The sequence below is a fragment of the Neophocaena asiaeorientalis genome, unplaced genomic scaffold (genome assembly GCF_003031525.2).
Source record: "Neophocaena asiaeorientalis asiaeorientalis breed wild unplaced genomic scaffold, Neophocaena_asiaeorientalis_V1.1 scaffold134, whole genome shotgun sequence".
NCBI lineage: Eukaryota > Metazoa > Chordata > Mammalia > Artiodactyla > Phocoenidae > Neophocaena > Neophocaena asiaeorientalis.
Genome location: NW_020185339.1, coordinates 32210186 through 32228718, shown reverse-complemented (window position 1 = coordinate 32228718; position 18533 = coordinate 32210186). Strand labels below are relative to the sequence as shown.

The following is an 18533-nucleotide window of genomic DNA, read 5'->3' as shown; positions in this document are numbered from 1 at the left end:
CCTTCCTCCCTCCCTCTCTCCCTTGCACCACACAGCTCACTGGATCTCAGTTCTCCAGCAAGGGATTGAACCTGGGCCATGGCAGTGCAAACCCAGAATCCTAATCGCTAGGCCATCAGGGAGCTCCCTGTTATTGCTCGCTCTATTATATGTGTTTTCTGAGGGCGTTCCATTCACGCTTGCAGTTTATAGGGTCTGACCTGCCTTTGGACTTCAGACCTCCCTCCAGGCCATCTCCACTGGGATGTACCCACCTCTGTGCTTCCTTGTTTTTCTACTCTATTACCCCCACTCCACCTGTCCTGTGACCTCCTCAGTCTGGTTCACCACTGACCCCAGCATTTGGCAAGGCACCTGGCGTGTAGTAGGCACTCAGAATGTGTTCAGTGATTTCATGTTCACAGTTGAACTCATTATTCCCCAACCGCCACCTCAAAATGCACACACTGAAAAATGCATCTCTTCCTGTGTTCCCTCTCCCAGTGAATGGCACCCCCTATCCACCTTCCCCACCTCCTCTCTGTCCTCACACCACCCTGCTGCTGCTTTTTCTCCATACCCAGTCCTTTAAATTCTGTCTCCTGTGTTTTCTGAGTCCATTCTCTCGCCTCCATCCCAAATATCACCGCCTTGGTCCTAGGCTTCTGTGTCTCTCACCGGGACTGTGGCCTCATCTCTCAGTTTGTATTGCAGCTTTCCAGTCTTGTCCTCTCAGATCCACCTTTTTGTACCATTGCCAGATTAATCTGTCTACAGTGCATGTCTCAACATGTTACCCTCTTAAACTTACAAGGCTTCAGTGAAGAAAACTGTAAGCTTTACCAGGATTGCAACATATTTAAGTAAATGGCAGGGGGTTTTGGTGCTCCCTGTCTGGGAGACAGTAGTAAAGTCCTCATGCTTTTCAGGTTTGTTTTTTTTAGTTTACTACAATGCTAATCCGGATCCCAAAGGGAGTTTTTTGAGAAGACTGGATATAGTGATTCACGCGTCTTATAAATTAAATGAGTGAGAATAAATTTAAAAAATTGAAGTGTAGGAGAGTGGTCTTTACAGTAAGAAAATTTGGTGTTGAATCTTAGCTCTGCTACATATTAGCTGGGCGGCCTTGTACCTCTCCCTCTCCCCCTCACCGCTCAGCGCTTCACTATGTCTTCCTTTTTAAAATGGGATTACTATGGGAACTACCTCTAAGAAGTTTTGTTAGCATTAAATGACATAATGACAGAATACATGTAGTATATTTAGCACAATGTCTGGTATCTAGCAAATGCTTCATAAATGTTAGCAGGATCAAAAGTACATGAAAACCATAGTCACGTACACATGCGTACGTGTTTATGTAATACATAAAGATGGTAATAGTGGTTGTCTCAATATGGCGGGGTTGTAAATGTTTATGACTTTTCTCCATTTTCTGCAACTATCATCATTTTCAAGTAGGAAAGAAAAAAATGTCTTTCAGTGACTTCCTACCTTTACGAAATAAATGTAAGCTCCCTTCCACTCGTTCAGTGCCCTTCATAACCTCATCCCCTCTGTACTGCTCTCTCCTCATCTCTGATAGCTTCCTCCTGCCTGCATTTTCAGTCACCCTGAATCCTGAATTACTTTGTTCCCCGTACACACTGTGTCCTGCCCGCCTGCCCCTCTGCTGTAATGTCCGCTCCTAACTTTTCTCATTTACTGCTGCCGCTCCTTGAAGATTTAGCTTAAAATCACTCATCCCATCAGGTTGACCATTAGGACCCCAGTGTTAAAATTATCTGAATTTGTGTCTGTTTCCCCTCAATGGACTGCTTTTCTCCAGAATAAGGACTTTACTAGAAGCTAGAAATAAAAGATGATGAAGTTACAATCCATGCCCTTAGGTTGCTTATCGTCTAGCAGGAGAAGAGAGGCATGTGAATACACGAGGGTAGTAAATGCCGCAGGATCTCTGATACAAGGACCTGCTGAGTATAGTCATGGAGCAATAAGGTGCGATGAGACCCTCTTGGGGGCAGTGGGGGAATTAGGGTGAAGAGCTCAGAATGTTTTCATTCAAGAGTGACGCTTAAGGGCTTCCCTGGTAGTGCAGTGGTTAAGAATCCGCCTGCCAATGCAGGGGACACGGGGTAGAGCCCTGGTTGGGGAAGATCCCACATGCCGCGGAGCAACTAAGCCCGTGCGCCACAACTACTGAGCCTGCGACCTAGAGCCCGTGCCCCAAAACAAGAGAAGCCACCGCAGTGAGAAGCCCGCGCACTGTAACTAGAGAAAGCCTGCGGGCAGCAACGAAGGCCCAACACAGACGAAAATAAATAAGTAAAATAAATACATTTATTTAAAAAAAAAAAAAAGAGTGATGATTAAGCTGCTGAATAGGACTTTCCTGGGCAGATAACATGGGGACCCGTGTTCCAGGCTGGGCGTGGGAAAACAGTTCGACACAGAGGATGGTGACAAGTTGAGTTTGAGGTGGGGTCTCCAAAGTGCTTGGCACGTGATAGAAGCTCAAAAACTTTCAAACCGAACAGTATGCCCCTCCTAGTATTCCAGGTATGGGCTTCAGGAGTTTGCGAATCCCTAGAAGTTGTATATAATATTTTATGTTTATGTGCTTCTGAGAAATTTTCTGGGGAGAGGATCCTTGAATTTCACCATTTTCCCAAAGAGTTGCATGGCCTATGAAAGGTTAAAAACCACTCTTGACAAATATTCTGCCACTGGAAATGGGTGAGGTGAGGGGCGGAGGACAGACAATGATTCGAAGATAAACTGTCCCCAGCTGCAGCTGACAGGGGTGCACCTGGGCATTCACAGGGCGGTCACTCACCTGCTGGGGCCGCTGAGGGCCTGGTCACAGTGGGCACTTCAGGCAATTGTTCCACGCACACTTTTCTGGCTCCTTTCAGCCCGCAGGCTCGTTCCTGCTTTCTCTTTGCTCCATCTAAGCCATTACAGTGTTCTTTCCCTGATAGTCAAAGCAACTCTCCAGGGCAGGAAACATTATGGGGTTGAAAGACTGGGGAGAGAATGAAAGCACCATATGTTTTATTCCAAAAATAAAGTAAGGAGGTGAACGTGTGAGGGGAACAAGAAATCAAATGCAGTAACCAAAGCAATTGAGTGGCAATGGTGTTAAAGAGACTGCATTAAAAGACCGCAACAGCATTAACCCCCCAGAGACACTGTGGGGTCAGCTCATTCATTCCTCAGTGGCTGGTAAAGAGATGTGTGAATTACCTGACTCCTAGAATCCTGTCTGGTCAAACCCAGTGTCCTCCTCTGCCCCTCTGTGCAGCTGTATACCTTTGTTTAGAACATATTGCACTATGGTGTCCTTGTTAATACTCTTTTCTTCCATAAGGCAAGACTGGCTTATTTTGGAATACCCAGCATTTACCGCTCGGCTCAGGACATGTTTATTGAAAGAACACACTCGAGCTTTCTAGCCTGAGAGTAGTGGGGTTCATAGTTCAGTCTGCACAAAGGAAACCCCAAACAGCTGAAGACTTCGATCATCCTTTGTTTGGTTCTTTTCCTGCTTTGCCCAGTGAGGCACTCAAGTAAAAGAGCTCATCAAGGAAGGGAGCAGATCTTCTGCAAAGATACAGGCTGCTCTTTTGAAGGGAGAAATTTGGTGCAATGTTGAATCCGATGCAATCTCAGAAGCTATCGGCTTGCTAAACAGTGTTGATGATGACAAAGCAAAGCAAGGGACAAAGGTTACGGAATCAGACGGAGGGCACTACTGGTCACACTTGGATCTGTCTTGGGAGCGCCCACACACCCCCATCGGTCGCCCCAAGTCAAGTAACCTTCAGAAGCATAATGATTAGTTGTATTTTCCAAAGCTCAACATTGGGGTGCATGCATCAGGCGCTTGCCTTACGCGAAGCTCAGCCCTGCTCACAGGGTTTTGGAGGATCCCTTACAGTGTTGGGGGGAGCTTGCAGAGGGCTCAGAGCTTGTTTAAAGGAATGAAAGATTTTAAGATGGGAACACTGAAGGAGGAAGTGAAGGGTGGCTTCATGGTCTCAGGTGTGTGAAGTACACAGAGAATAGTGATTAATATTTTCCTATTACTAAGGAACAAAGAATAGGAATATTGTTTTGAACTATATGAGAACTGAATTGATGGGATAACTTAAAATACTATTGAAAATATCTTCCTTTACTCCTATCATATTAACTTTGTTTATAGACAGTTGGTCATTTTTAGCATTCACGTCATTTACTGTTGCTTTCCCAGATTAGGTACTCTATCGAAAGAAGGAAAGGAAACCAGTGATACTGTTTGAGCACCTACTGACTGCAGGCTCTGCTCTGGGTTTTCTTGTGTCTCGGATTTGCAAACATCATCCCATTTAATACCCAAGGGGCAGGTATTATTATCCCCATTTATTTGTGGGGAAACTGAGGCCAGGAGCACTCAACATGACAATTATAGGTGGCAGTCCTAGGTCTTTTTTATATGTTACTTCAGTCCTGAGTCTGTGCAACTCCAGAGGCCTTGCTTCTAATTTATCCTTAAATGTGGTGATTCTCATGTTTACTGAGTCTGTCTGGATGCCTCATTCTCTATGAGGCATTCCAAACTGGCCCATCCCAGGTCCGGAAAGCCTTCACCTCTGAGACAAACTGTGCCTTTGATGCAGTTCGGCACTTACATGTCCAAAACAATCAGCAATTCCTATTTCTCAGCCTGGACAAAGCATACTTACGGAGCAGCAAATTTGTAACGCATGCTTTCCAGCATTGCAAAAAGAAAAAGAAGAGAAAGACGTTTCAATATAATAAAGTTAACATTTTAACCCTAACGGCATGCCTTTGGGTTGTCTCCACAGTGTGGGCAAGCAGATGGTATGCAGTATCAAGGCTCATAGCAAGGTGAATGATTCTCATCCAAATTAAACCTGCTGGTAACCAAACCTTCCTATCCCTGACGTCTGCTGTGCCACATACTTTGCTGATTGTAGTGTTACAGTCAGCTCTCTGTATCCACAGGTTCTGCATCCACAAATTCAACCAACCGTGGATCAAAACTATTCCCCCCCAAAATTTCCAGAAAGTTCCAAAAAGCAAAACTTGAATTTGCCACAAGCCAGCAACTATTTACATAGCATCTACATTGCATTAGGTATTATAAGTAATCTAGAGATGACTTAAAGTATACAGGAGGATATGCTTAGGTTATATGCAAATACTACACCAGTTTATATAAGGGACTTGAGCATCCAGGATTTGGGTAACCGCAGGGGTGCTGGAACCAATCACCCGCAGATCCCAAGGTATGACTGTAAGTGGTCCATTGTAGATATTTTGGAAAAAACAGAAAATTGCAAATAAAACAGAAATCACCCCTAATGCTACTGCTCAAAGGTAAACCAAACATGAATACCTTAGTGTGCTTCTTTCCAGCCTTCTAAAAACGCAGAATTTTATATAGTTTAGAAGTACAGTATCCTGTCTTTCCACTTAACTTGCCTCATAAGCATTCCGTAATATTTAATTTTTCATTGTGGTAAAATATACAGAACATAAAATTGACCATTTTACCCAATTTCAAACGTACGATTCAGTGGCATTATATACATTCACCGCTTTTCGTCTCCAGGACCTTTTCATCATCAGCATTCCTTATATTTAAAAATGCTTCACAAACCACATTTAATACCTGCATAATATTCCACCAGACAGAATTGACGTGGAAGCCTTTGCTAGCAAACATTTCACAGATACTTATTTTGTCTTCACTGTGAGGTAGGCTTTGTGGCTGAGTCCATGAACAAAACACGGTTTTTGCCTCCAGGATCTTAAGTCTGGTGAGGAGGTTGTTCATCAGCAGGCAGTTTGATTCCCATGGAGGGTGAGCACAGGGGCTGTGGATGAGAGTTTAAGTCGAGGTACCATTTACATAATCATCCCTTGATCGTTGCAGATCTAATGTGTAGCAGATTATTTTGCTGTTATAAATAATACTGTGAGATTGTCGTAGGTATAAATATTTTTTCACGTTTCAGATTACTTTATGAAGATTTTGAAAGGGGACTTACTGGACTACTCATTGTAACAGGGCAATAAGTAGAACTAGTTATTGTCATTTCTCAAGGTCAGGGGCGGCCACCAAACGTTTTCATTTCCTCTTACACCTGATGAGCTCTACCAACTTTTTCATAAATGTGTGTCTTACTTGCATTTGGCAGGATTGTGTGAAGCGTTGGGATTGGGTAAAGAGTGTATCCGACGAGGAAGAGCTAGGAAGGGCAGAGGCAAAGTGATTGTGGCCTAGGTCAACATTGTAGCACAGGGAATGTTCAAACTGTCCAGCTGTTTTAGGCCTTGGTTTAGCTCAGGCTTCAGGGCTGTGCTCCACGGGGCTCCCTTCTGTGAAATTCCAGACTTGTGCACTTGAAGCCCACTGTGCAATGAAAGTAGCCTATTAAAAAAAAAAAAAAAAAAGTAACTTTATCATCTAAACAGAAACTTCTGGTCTTTTATCCAAGCTGCAAGAGACTTTTGGATATCGTACAATACTTCCCTGTTCAGACAACAGATGAAGATTCTGAGGCTTAGAAAAATTAAGAAACATTCTGAAGAAAACCAGTTGGGTGGACAAAGCAGAGAGATTCAAACTCATGTCTCTTGATTTATCTGGCGGTCACCCCATTACCTGTCCCATGTTGTCTTAGCCTTTGTTCTTCTCTTTACAGGAATCCTTTCCTTCTTCCCACTTCTAAATTCCTTATTTTGTTCTCTGCTGTTTTCTTCTAAGATGTTACTCATTTTCAGTGTTGAATATGCAGATGTGCTGGCTGATATCTGTCTACAGTCACCACATGCTGCTGGTGTGTTTGACTTCCTTTAGTTGACTAATTTGTTTGCTGACTCGCTCTTCATCTGGGCATCGTTGTTTATTGGAAAGTTTCTCTTGGCTCTGGCAAAACGAATCAGTTATGCCTTATTTTTCTCCCTTTGTGTTAGTCCCTTTGGGTAATTTTGTGGGTTCTGTTTGTTTTGTTTTTGAATTAATTTTAAGAAGTAATATACCCTTCAATGATACAGTAAATGTTGAAACCTGGTTCAGGGCCAAAGAGTAAGCAGTTTTTAAATAGATCATGTATGTTGAGAATAGGAATATTAACACGGATCTCTGATGCATTAATTTCATGATGTTTGATACATAAAGGTTAGTTGGTAAACCTTTCACCATGGGTACACGTGTATGTATTTATGTAAATGTGCATGTATTTCTTTTTTATGTGTAGTAACTCTTCCTTCTAAGGTCAAGTTGACAAAAAGAAATAAAGTTAGCATTGCTTCCTGTTAGACAAAAGGCCATTATCTTCCGTAGAGCTTCATATGTATCTAATGACTCTAAATATAGCGCTGTGGGCCCTCTGATAATAACCAGAAAAAGGAACTTAAAAAGCCAGAGCGCCAAATGTGGTCTGAGGCTCTCAGCCCCAATGTGAGGTGATTATTATGCAGTTGGAAAGTCCTGTAGCTTAGATTCTAAACAATTTCTGGTAATCAATATCTCAAAATAATTCACAGAGTTATCAGGTCCTTTCATTTATGAGAGAAAGGAACAATTCCTCATTTATCTGAAGTCTTTTATGTTGGCAAGTCCATCCTTAATTAAAAAGGCATTGGCATTTTCATTATGAAAATTGTTCTTGTGGATTTATATCTGAGTCTGTTAATTTAGTGTTTCAAATCTGATTAGCCTTAACCCATATAGTTACTTTTATACAAAGGCAACTTAAAAATTGATTTTGGAGTATCTTGATTTTAAAAATCATTTCAGACACCCGATTTGCCTGTGTTGGTTCTCTTGTATTGATGTATTAAGTTCCGGAGAACTAAGGAATAAATGCAGTACATTCCACTCCAAAAAAGCCATTATCATCCTGTCTTTAAAGGACTTGAGAGCCCAAGGAGACATACCCTGCTTCTGCACCTCACACTTGTTCTCTCACTCATTTCCTTCTCTATTTTTCAGTGTGGAATAGTCATTATGATAATAATAGCAATTATATTTTCTTAAGTGCTTACTGTCAGGCCATGTGTTATGCCCAACTTTAGTATTCATAATAGCCCTATGAAGATAGGTAATATGATGCCCATTTTATAGATTAGGAAGCTGAGACTTTTCCCAATAGATTACATGATTAACCTCCTTTGATTAACCCTTTGATTGATTGATTCCCTGTCATTTCCCTGTCATTTCTCTGGTCCATTCTGTACGTCACTGCTGGTCCCATCTGTGTTCTATAATATTCTCTTTCAGAAACACCTTTAAAGACTCCCCAGACTTCAGTCAGTCTACAGGTTGGCCCCAATTGCTTTAACTTTATATCCCACAACCTCCTTACAAGAACCTGCACCACAGACCCCAAGGTGAGCGTACTGTGTACTTTCCCCCACTGTTTCCCTGCCCCAGCTCTGGCAGATGCCTGCTATGTGCCAGGCACTCTGTTAGGATCTTAGGTACATAGTTCTTGCCTTTAAAACTTTATACTCAGTGGCAAGGCAGACCTGGATATATTACCTCTCCTTAGCCTTTATGTGACTAATACCAGATTGGTTTAGAGCTCTTGCCCTTGTTGAAACTTTTCCCTAACCATTCAAGGCAAAAGTGAGTCTGCCCTCCTCAGAACGTGGCCTGAACTGACTGTACCAAATACTTAGCTTCACGTTTTGATCTTCTTTTCATGTGCCTGGATCTTAGCCCACTTCTGCGTTATAGAATCTGTAGGTAAAGTCTGTGGCTTTAATATCTCTTTTATCACTAAACTCTAACTTTTTTTTTTGCGGTACGTGGGCCTCTCACTGATGTGGACTCTCTCGTTGCGGAGCACAGGCTCCGGACGCACAGACTCAGCGGCCATGGCTCATGGGCCCAGCCACTCTGCGGCATGTGGGATCTTCCCGGACCGGGGAGCGAACCCGTGTCCCCTGCATTGGCAGGCAGACTCTCAACCACTGCGCCACAAGGGAAGCCCAACTCTAATTTTTAAAGGGATGATTGATTAATTTATAAAAATCTATATAATTTCATAAGGATATTTTAGCCTAGGAATATCGTACTTTTAATATATTGCATTGTGACCTGAGACCACATGTATTAAGCTATAAAAAAATTAGGTGGGTGCGGAAATATGGCATTTTGTTTTGTTTTTTGAAATTTTTACAAACCCTGGTACCAAATCTTTTATTTTTAAAATTGATTAATAATATTACAGTTACACCTTCTTTTTCATTAGTTATCAGCACAAGAAGAAAGCCTTTTGAATACAAGCCAAGCCTTTAAAGGACACTAATAACATATCTTGAGCTCTATTCCTTCTTTTTTAAAAATTTTTTTTAGATGTTGGGGGTAGGAGTTTATTAATTAATTTTCGCTGTGTTGGGTCTTCGTTTCTGTGCGAGGGCTTTCTCTAGTTGTGGCAAGCGGGGGCCACTCTTCATCACAGTGCGCGGGCCTCTCACTATCACGGCCTCTCTTGTTGCGAAGCACAGGCTCCAGACGCGCAGGCTCAGTAATTGTGGCTCACGGGCCTAGCCGATCCGCGGCATGTGGGATCCTCCCAGACCAGGGCTCGAACCCATGTCCCCTGCATTAGCAGGCAGTTTCTCAACCACTGCGCCACCAGGGAAGCCCTCTATTCCTTTGAGTTATGGGATTTGTTAAGTAAAGGGTAAGTGGCATAAGCAGACTGAGTCCTGACTGAGATAGGAGACCTGTTCTAGTCCTGGCCCAAGTCACTAAATTGGGTTACCCTGGTCTAGCCAGAAGCATCACGTGCCCCAGTTTATTCACATGCCAGCTGAGGCCATCTTCATCACAGCAGACATAGCGGGGTTTTGACCCACTGAAGACTTTTGGGCGCCTGTCTCCATGTTACGTTAGTTTGAATTTCACCCATCTATTTATGTATATACAAGCATCCCTGGGAGGCACTGTGGGTTTGACTCCAGACCACCATGATGAAGCAAATATTGCAACAAAGCAAACATCGCAATAAAGCGAGTCACAAATTTTTTGGTTTCCCAGTGCATATAAAAGTTAAGTTTACACTATACTGTAGTCTATTAAGTGTATAATAGCATTATGTCTAAAAAAACAAGGTACCTACCTTCATTTGAAAATACTTTATTGCTAAAAAATGCTAACCATTATCTGAGCCTTCAGCAATTCATCATCTTTTTGCTGATGGAAGGTCTTGATGTTGACGGCTGCTGACTGATCAGGATGGTGGCTGCTGTGGCATTTTCTTACCGTAACAGCAATGACGTTTGCCACATTGCTTGACTCTTCCTTTCACTTAGTAACTGGCCTAGTTTCAATATTGTGGTGTCTCAGGGAGCAGGGAGGCCCGGGGAGAAGGAACAGCTGGTTGATGGAGCAGTCAGAGCACACGCAATATTTACCAGTTAAGTTTGCTGTCTTATGTGGGTGCAGTTCGTGGCGCCCCAAGACAGTTACAGTGGTAACACCAAAGATGACTGATCATAGATCCCGTAACAAATATAACAATAATGAAATAGTTTAAAATATTGTGAGAATTACCAAAATGTGACACAGAGACATGAAGTGACCAAATCCTGTTGGAAAAATGGTGCCAATAGACTTGCTCGATGCAGAGTTGCCATAAGCCTTCAATTTGTAGAAAACACAGTATCCACAAAGTGCAGTAAAGTGAAGTGCAGTAAAATGAGGAATGCCTGTACTGTGTTAGTGTACTAGGGCTTCCATATAAAATACCAGACTGGGAGGGTTAAACAACAGAATTTATTTTCTCACAGTTCTGCAGCCTGGAAGTCCAAGGTCAGGGTGTGAACAGATTTGGTTTCTTCTGAGGCCTCTCTCCTTGGCTTGTGGACACCACCTTCCCGCTGCATCCTCACATGGTCTTTCCTCTGTGTGTGAACAGCCTGAGGTCTCTCTGTGTGTCCATATTTCCTCTTCGTCTAAGGGCTCCAATCAGATTGGATTAGGGCCCACTCTATCAGCCTCATTTTAACTCATCAGCTCTTGAGAGGCCCGTTTCCAAATATAGTCACATTCTGAGGTACTGGGAGTTAGGGCTTCTACATATGAATTTTGAGGAGACATAGTTCAGCCCATAATATCTATTTAAAATAACATTCATTTGTTTTCAATTATATATAGAGAGACTAGTACAAAGAAGAAACCAAAAATAGCCTTCCTAGTTAAGGCCTATTAACAGCAGTGGGGTGGCAGGTACTTGAAAAGATAATTCAGACTGTATTGAGGGTATAAAAGGAAGAATGACACTCTCCTAGCCCCCTTCTCCTACACTAAGGCAGCTTCTTTAAATACATTTACATGCGTGTTTACATACTCTGTTTAGCTCTAAATAGAGTCCAGGAGCCTCTTTTCCTCCTGTCTTCGTGTATCCTACGAAATACGTATCTCTGGATCTGCACATGCTCTGGATTGGCCTTCTTTTAAATGACTACATAGTATTCCATTGTGTATGTATGAGATTTTAATTTAACTAGTCACTTATTAATGGGCATTGAGATTGTTTCCAGCCTCCTCAGCCCCCCACCAGCATTATGGAGATGCATTTCTTTTTAATACCCATTATGGAAAGAATAGTAATGGGCCACCTAATAAAAATAACTGGCGTCCGATTTTGGTGACGACAGCCATTGTTTTTCACCTTCCTGTCTCTTGGTTCGTACAGGAGTTGTTGTGAAAGGTGTTTGTCTTTCTTGCCCTCCAGTCCCTGACCATATGCCAGTACCTCTCCTTTCTGCGTAATGTGAAGGAAGGGCCTCCCTGGGTGGCCTTAGGTCATCTCTGTACAGCGGTCCTTCCTCCTCAGGAAGAAAGGCTCTCCAAATCAGCAGGCATAGACTCTTTTTAGTTAAGCAAAATCGTCTTTCTTGTAAGCATTGCTGTTTCCTTGTCCACACCGACATATGCATCCTTTCTGGCTGCTTCGACCCTTCAGAGAGGGGCAAGCTTTCTAATGGCATGCGAGCATTCTTACCGCTAATCAAGATTTACAGCTGAGACCAGGACGCCCAGCCGCTCATTGGATTTGCAGACCCTCTAAGCTAACAGCAGCAGCTCCAAGATTAAGTGCAGTGCAGGGGCCCCAGCCCTGTTGTCCAGGCCGTTCCTCCTTCCCCAGGCCCAGCCTCTTAGTCACAGGTATCATCTGGCGTTACTTTATAAGCTGCGTCACCGTGCAGATGTTCTTTTCTGAAGAACTACTTTCATTTCTGACTCATTTCAGGAAATGAGGCAGTCGATCAGAGGTGTTCTTCGTTTCCAGACCTCCGGAGAGTTCATTTTCTCCTTGGATTTCTAACCACATGTGGGCAGTGCTTTATTTACCCAGATGTGAGAAATAACAGTAATGAACAGCCCTCATCTTAAGGAGCCCTTACTTCCCTGAAAAATCCCATGTGAGGGCCCAGAGGTGGCTTATGCTCTTATTAACATCAATATTTCTGAGGCTTTGGTTTCATGATGCTTGTAGACATGCTGTGTGTATGAGTCTGGTGCAGGCAAAATATAATTTAGCAACAGATTTAAAAGGTAGTCTGGAGTGTTTCTAATTACTGTTTGTTTAGTTCACCATTGCCTAATAAGTGGATTTAAGTAACCTTGGGGGTAGGGATATAATGTTCATATTACAGTCAACCATGCAAATCATATTCTCAGTATTGCAGAGAACACACCATGGAGTCACTTTATAGATGTAGTCCTTGGAATTTTGAATTTAGAACTGAGAGCATTTTGGAGTGGACATTTTCTACCTGTCATGCATCAACATGAATTATGCACATGTCCAAAATCAACCCTACTGTGTGTTACAACTCTATCGGGGGCTTTTGGCACTCAATTCTCTTTTTAATTTGACATAAGAATTCTCATTCTTATGGGAGAAACTGGCTTCTCTTTCCTTCCTTCTCCCATCTTTCACTGGCCATATAGGAAACTGAAGTCGTGAGAGGGCCTAGAACAGTGGTTCTCAATCTGGGCTGCACCACGGAATCAGCCTGGGAACTTTCAAGAATACCGAAGCCTGGGTCCCACCTCCCCAGAGAGTCTCGCCTGATTGCTGGGAATGCAGCCTGCACTGGGAGGATGTTATTGTGCGCTAAGGGTTGAGAACCATAGGCTTGAGAGCTCATTTCAGCCCGTGGTTCTCAGCCTGGGCTGCAGGCTAGCATCACATGGAAAGCTATTGCCCAAAACACTGCTGCCCCATCAATTAAAACCACATTTTGGGGGGAAGGATCCAGGATTTTTAGAAAGATCCCAGATGATTTCTGATGCACAGCAAGGGTTAAGGTCAACTGACATAATCTAACCATTGCATATCATAGATAAGGAAAAGGAGAACTAGAAAGGTCAAATGGCTTGCTCAAGGTCAGATCCTGGTTGTTGCAAAAGCAGGTCTGGGAGTCAGGTCTGATGCCTCTGACTGGTCTTTCTGCTGCCTACCTGGCCCCCTTATATTTGTTTGTTGTATTTATTGATGCCTCCTCATCCTTCAGGTGGTGTTCCTGCCTCCAAGAGGCCTTTAATGGCTCCTGCCACTCTCCCATCCGGCCTGGGTAAGATGTCCTTCCTTTATATTTGAACCACCCTCCTTCCCCTTCCCCTTGGACTGTCAGCTCTAGAAGGACAAGGCCCATATCCTTTCAGTAACTTGCTGGCATGTAATGGGGGACCTAGATAATGTTTGTGGAATTGAAATTCCCTAACTTTTTATTCACCAATTAGCCCACATGGATTGCTAAAAATAATCCACTCCTTTTGAAAGTAGCTTCTGAGAGCAAATGTTATTGTTACCTGTCGACCGCCCACTGTGCTGTGGGTCAAGATCTCATACACAAGGAACTCCCACCCTTGCCTTCCAGGAGAGAGAGTTGAGGGGGGGGAAAAAAAATGTTTGTCAAGGGGATTTTGATGACAAAATAATGAAAGCAAGATTTCTGTGACTTTACGTGTTGCTCAGGGTATTTATAATATCCAGGGACTTGCGAATAACATACTTACAGGTGTGTGTGGTGTCAGTGAAAGGGGGCATGTGGCATTATCTTGAGACAAAATGAAAATGCTCTTTCATAAAAATATGTTTTAAGGACTAAATTATTTCCTTTATCATAATGCATATATAACTGAGCAACCACATCCACTAGCATAGCTGAATTAAATCCTTTGGCTTCTCAGGATTCATATGTTAACGTCTTTTCAACTGAGTAAAAAACTATTGAGGAGATCAAGATGGCGGAGTAGGAGGAGGTAGAACTCACCTCCCCATGTAAGCACATCAAAAATTACATCTACACGTAGAACAACTCTCACAAAAAACCAACCAGACAGTGGCAGAAGATCTCTTAAATGACCAAAGCTGAAAGAAAGATCCCATGTAACTGAGTAGGACGAAAAAAAAAAAGTCATCAGGATGGGACCAGCACCCCTGGGGGGATCTGTAAAGGAGGGAGTGTCCACACAGGCAGGCCCTTGCTGTATGAAACTCCCCTGTCTGCTGGGAGGCCCACTGGGACAGATAGGGAGCTGGAGGGGCCTGGACTCTGCTCGAGGCATGTGTACATGCTGGCTTGCTAGCAATCAGAGCAGAGAGAGACCAGCCCTGACACTGACTACTACCACCTTGCTGCACTTCCAAGCCTGAAATGCACGCTGGGCAGGGCTGCTAGTATGTACTAAAGTGCTGAAACTGCAGCAAAGGGACCTTGGGAGAGGACTTGGTCTAGCTGCTTGGAGACAGGCTGGAGGACCTGAAGTGTGGTCCATTGTTAGTGCATGTAGGGTGGAACGTGAGTCCACCAACAGAACCCCACTGTCAGCTTGCTAACAGCAGGGCACGGCTCCGGTGGTGCAGGCCTTGTGAGCATGTACAGGGTTGGGGTGGGGCTGACATCTGAGCTCATTATCAGCCCTCCAACAGTGGGGCCAGATCTGGGCAGCAGTGGACTTTGTTGGCGTGCACACGTGGTGATTGGTGGCATCACAGAATCCCATGTCCTCAATGGACAGCCCCTGGATAGGATTATGCAGCAGTTCCTTTCTCAGCAGGAGTGCTGTAGTTAAGCCCACCTCACACCACAGCTTGGAGGTGGATCTGGGGTGGACAGGTCCAGGAAGAGGCCTGCCACAGAGGCAGCACAGGTCCCAGGCCACAGCACAACCACCTCAATTCCTGCAGCCACGATGCTCCGGCCTCCTCCACCAGCTTAGTACTAGGTCTGGGATGAATACAACAGAGAAAGGAATGTGGCCTTGGGCTGCTTCTGGGCAAAATCTTGGACACCTGCATGGGTAGCACATAGGTTTGCCGTGACCACAATGGGTCTCACTTGCTTCAAGGCTCACCTCCTTGGGGGCAGAGCATATACTTAAGTACAGTGGAGCTTTATTGAACCTGACCCTCAGGTTCTTCTACTGCAACAAGTGGGGAGCAGACCTCACCACTGACAGGGCTGTGACAGCCATGGAGCAAAGAGGAGGCGTCACCCAACACCCAGTGCAGGATCTGGACACCAGAACAGCAGTCAACCCCCTATCAAGGGGATAATGTCCAGCACACTCTGAGGAAAGATGTGGCAGGCATTCATACCAAAAACAGCCCTAGAACCAAAAATATTGGACCCACAGCCTGCACAGGAATGCTCCCACATAAAAACAGCCCTTCAAGAACAAAGTAGATAACTATTTCTCCTAAATTCCTAGAGACAGAGAAATGTAAGTAATGTAAATATAAGAAATGTAAGTATATGAAAAAGCAAAGGAACTACTCACAACTAAAAGAACAAGAGAAATCCCCTGAAAGAACAAACTCAGTGTACTTGACCCTGAGTTCAAAAAGGAGGTAATAAAAATGCTAAAGGAATTAAGAAAGAAATTCAGGTCACTGTAACAAGAAACTAGAAACTAGAATTAGGAAGCAATCAAAATTAGACAATTCAATTGCCAAGATAAAAACTGATCTAAAAGCAATGAATAGCAGACTAAATAACACAGAAGAATGAATAAGTGATCTGGTAGATAGAATAATGGAAATCACCTGACAGAACAGTGGACAGAAAGAAAAATGAAAAAAAAAAAAGGAACATATGAGATTTATAGGATAGTATAAAGCACGCCAACTTATGCATAATAGAGGTTCCAGAAGAAAAAGAAAGAGAGAAGGGGATTGAAAATGTATTTGAAGGGCTTCCCTGCGGGCGCAGCGGTTGGGAGTCCGCCTGCCGATGCAGGGGACACGGGTTCGTGCCCCGGTCCGGGAAGATCCCACATGCCGCGGAGTGGCTGGGCCTGTGAGCCATGGCTGCTGAGCCTGCGCGTCCAGAGCCTGTGCTCCTTAACGGGAGAGGCCACAACAGTGAGAGGCCCGTGTACCGCAAAAAAAAAAAAAATGTATTTGAAGAAATGGTGGCTGAAAACTTCCCAAACCTAAAGAAGGAAACAGATATCCAGGTATAGGAAGCACAGAAGGTCCCAAACAAGATGAACCCAAACAGACCCACACCAAGACATACCATAATTAAAATGGCAAAAGTTAAAGATTCTAAAAGCACTAAGAGAAAAGAAAGAGTCAGTCACGAGGGAACCCCTATAAGGCTATTGGATGATTTCTCTACAGAAACTTAGTAGGCCAGAAGGGAGTGGAATGATATATTCAGAATCCTGAAAGGGAAAAACTTACAACCTGGGATACCCTGCCTAGGAAGATTATCATTTAGAATAGAAGGAGAGATAAAGAATTTCTCAGACAAGCAAAAATGAAAAGAATGCAGCAATACTAAACCTAACCTAAAGGAAATATTGGAAGGTCTTCTCTAAGTAGAAAACAGTCAAGAATCTATAGGAAAGGGAGACTCACAATAAGAAAGGCAAATATATAAACTGATTGAAGATTACTTAAATAAGCCAGTACATAGATTTAAAAACAATAAAATAATTTTTGTGAAAGCAGTTATAACTACAGTTAATAGCAAAAGGTTAAACATGAAGATGTAAAATAGGGCATCAAAATCACAAAATGTTGGGGAGGGGAGTAAAAAGATGTAGATCTTTTAGAATGTGTTTGAACTTGTATGACTATTAGTCTAAAGCCAGTAGATATAGTTATGGGTCAACATACTTAGAAACCAGGGTAACCACAAATCAAAATTATACAACAGATTCACAAAAACCAAAAACAAAGGAACTCAAGCATAATACAAGAGAAAACCATCAAACCACAAAAGGAAAAACAAAAAGGAGAAGAAATTAATAAGAAGAACTATAAAATCAACTGGAAACAAGGTTTAAAATGGCAATAAATACATACTTATCAAGAATTACTTTAAATGAACTAAATGCTCCAAACTAAAAAACTAGAGTGGCCGATTGGATTTAAGAAAAAAAAACAAAAAGGAACCAATAATATACTGCCCTACAAGAGACTCAGTTTAGGCTGAAAGACACACATAGATTGGAAGTGAGGGATTGGAAAAAGATATTTCATGCAAATGGAAACTACAAGAAAGCAGGGGTAGCAATACTCATATCAGACAAAGTAGACTTTAAAACAAAGTTCATAAAGACAAAGAAGGACACTGTATAATGATAAAGGGGTCAATACAAGAAGAGGATATTACACTCGTTAACACATGCACCCAGTATGGGAGCACCTAAATATATAAAACAAATACTAACAGACATAGAGGGAGAAATTGACAGGAATACACTTATAGTTGGAGACTTTTAATACCCCTGTGACATCAATGGACAGATCTCTAAGACAAAATCAATATGGCAACAGAGACATTAAATGATACCATGGAACAATTGGACTTACTTGATATTTACAGGGCACTACATCCCAAAAACCCAGAATACACATTCTTTTCAAATGCACATGAAACATTGTCTAGGATGGACCACACACTAGGGCACAAAATAAGCCACAACAAATTTAAGAGGATAAAAATTATTTCAAGCATCTTTTCTGACCACAACAGAATGAAACTAGAAATCAACCATAGAAATGAAAGCACGAGGGGCTTCCCTGGTGGTGCAGTGGTTGAGAGTCTGCCTGCCAATGCAGGGAACACGGGTTCGAGCCCTGGTCTGGGAGGATCCCACATGCTGTGGAGCAGCTGGGCCCGTGAGCCACAACTACTGAGCCTGCGCGTCTGGAGCCTGTGCTCCGCAACAAGGGAGGCCATGACAGTGAGAGGCCCGCGCACCGTGATGAAGAGTGGCCCCCGCTCGCCGCAACTGGAGAAAGCCCTTGCACAGATACGAAGACCTAACACAGCCAAATAAATAAATAAATAATAAAAAAACACGAAAAAAATGATCACGTGGAGACTAAATAACATGCTACAAAAAAACCAGTGGGTCAACAATGAAATTAAAGAGGGAATTAGAAAATACTTCAAGAGAAATGGCAATGAAAACACAATCTTACAAAATCTATAGGATGCAGCAAAAGCAGTTCTAAGAGTGACATTCATTAGCAATACAGGCCTTCCTTAAG

The 18533-nt window shown here is 43.0% G+C and overlaps 1 protein-coding gene across 2 annotated transcripts in view; it reads left to right on the top strand.

Annotated features, from left to right (window-relative positions):
* Positions 1–18533, top strand: part of ANO6 (anoctamin 6) — a 207029-nt gene that overhangs the window by 30948 nt on the left and 157548 nt on the right. Inside the window, exon 2 of one of the 2 annotated variants that reach the window (XM_024736790.1) lies at positions 13534–13593. The exons of the other annotated variant lie outside the window; for it this stretch is intronic. Within the exon in view, the coding sequence (XP_024592558.1) occupies positions 13534–13593 (60 nt within the window). The remainder of the gene's footprint in view (positions 1–13533; positions 13594–18533) is intronic. 2 annotated transcript variants of the gene reach the window in all.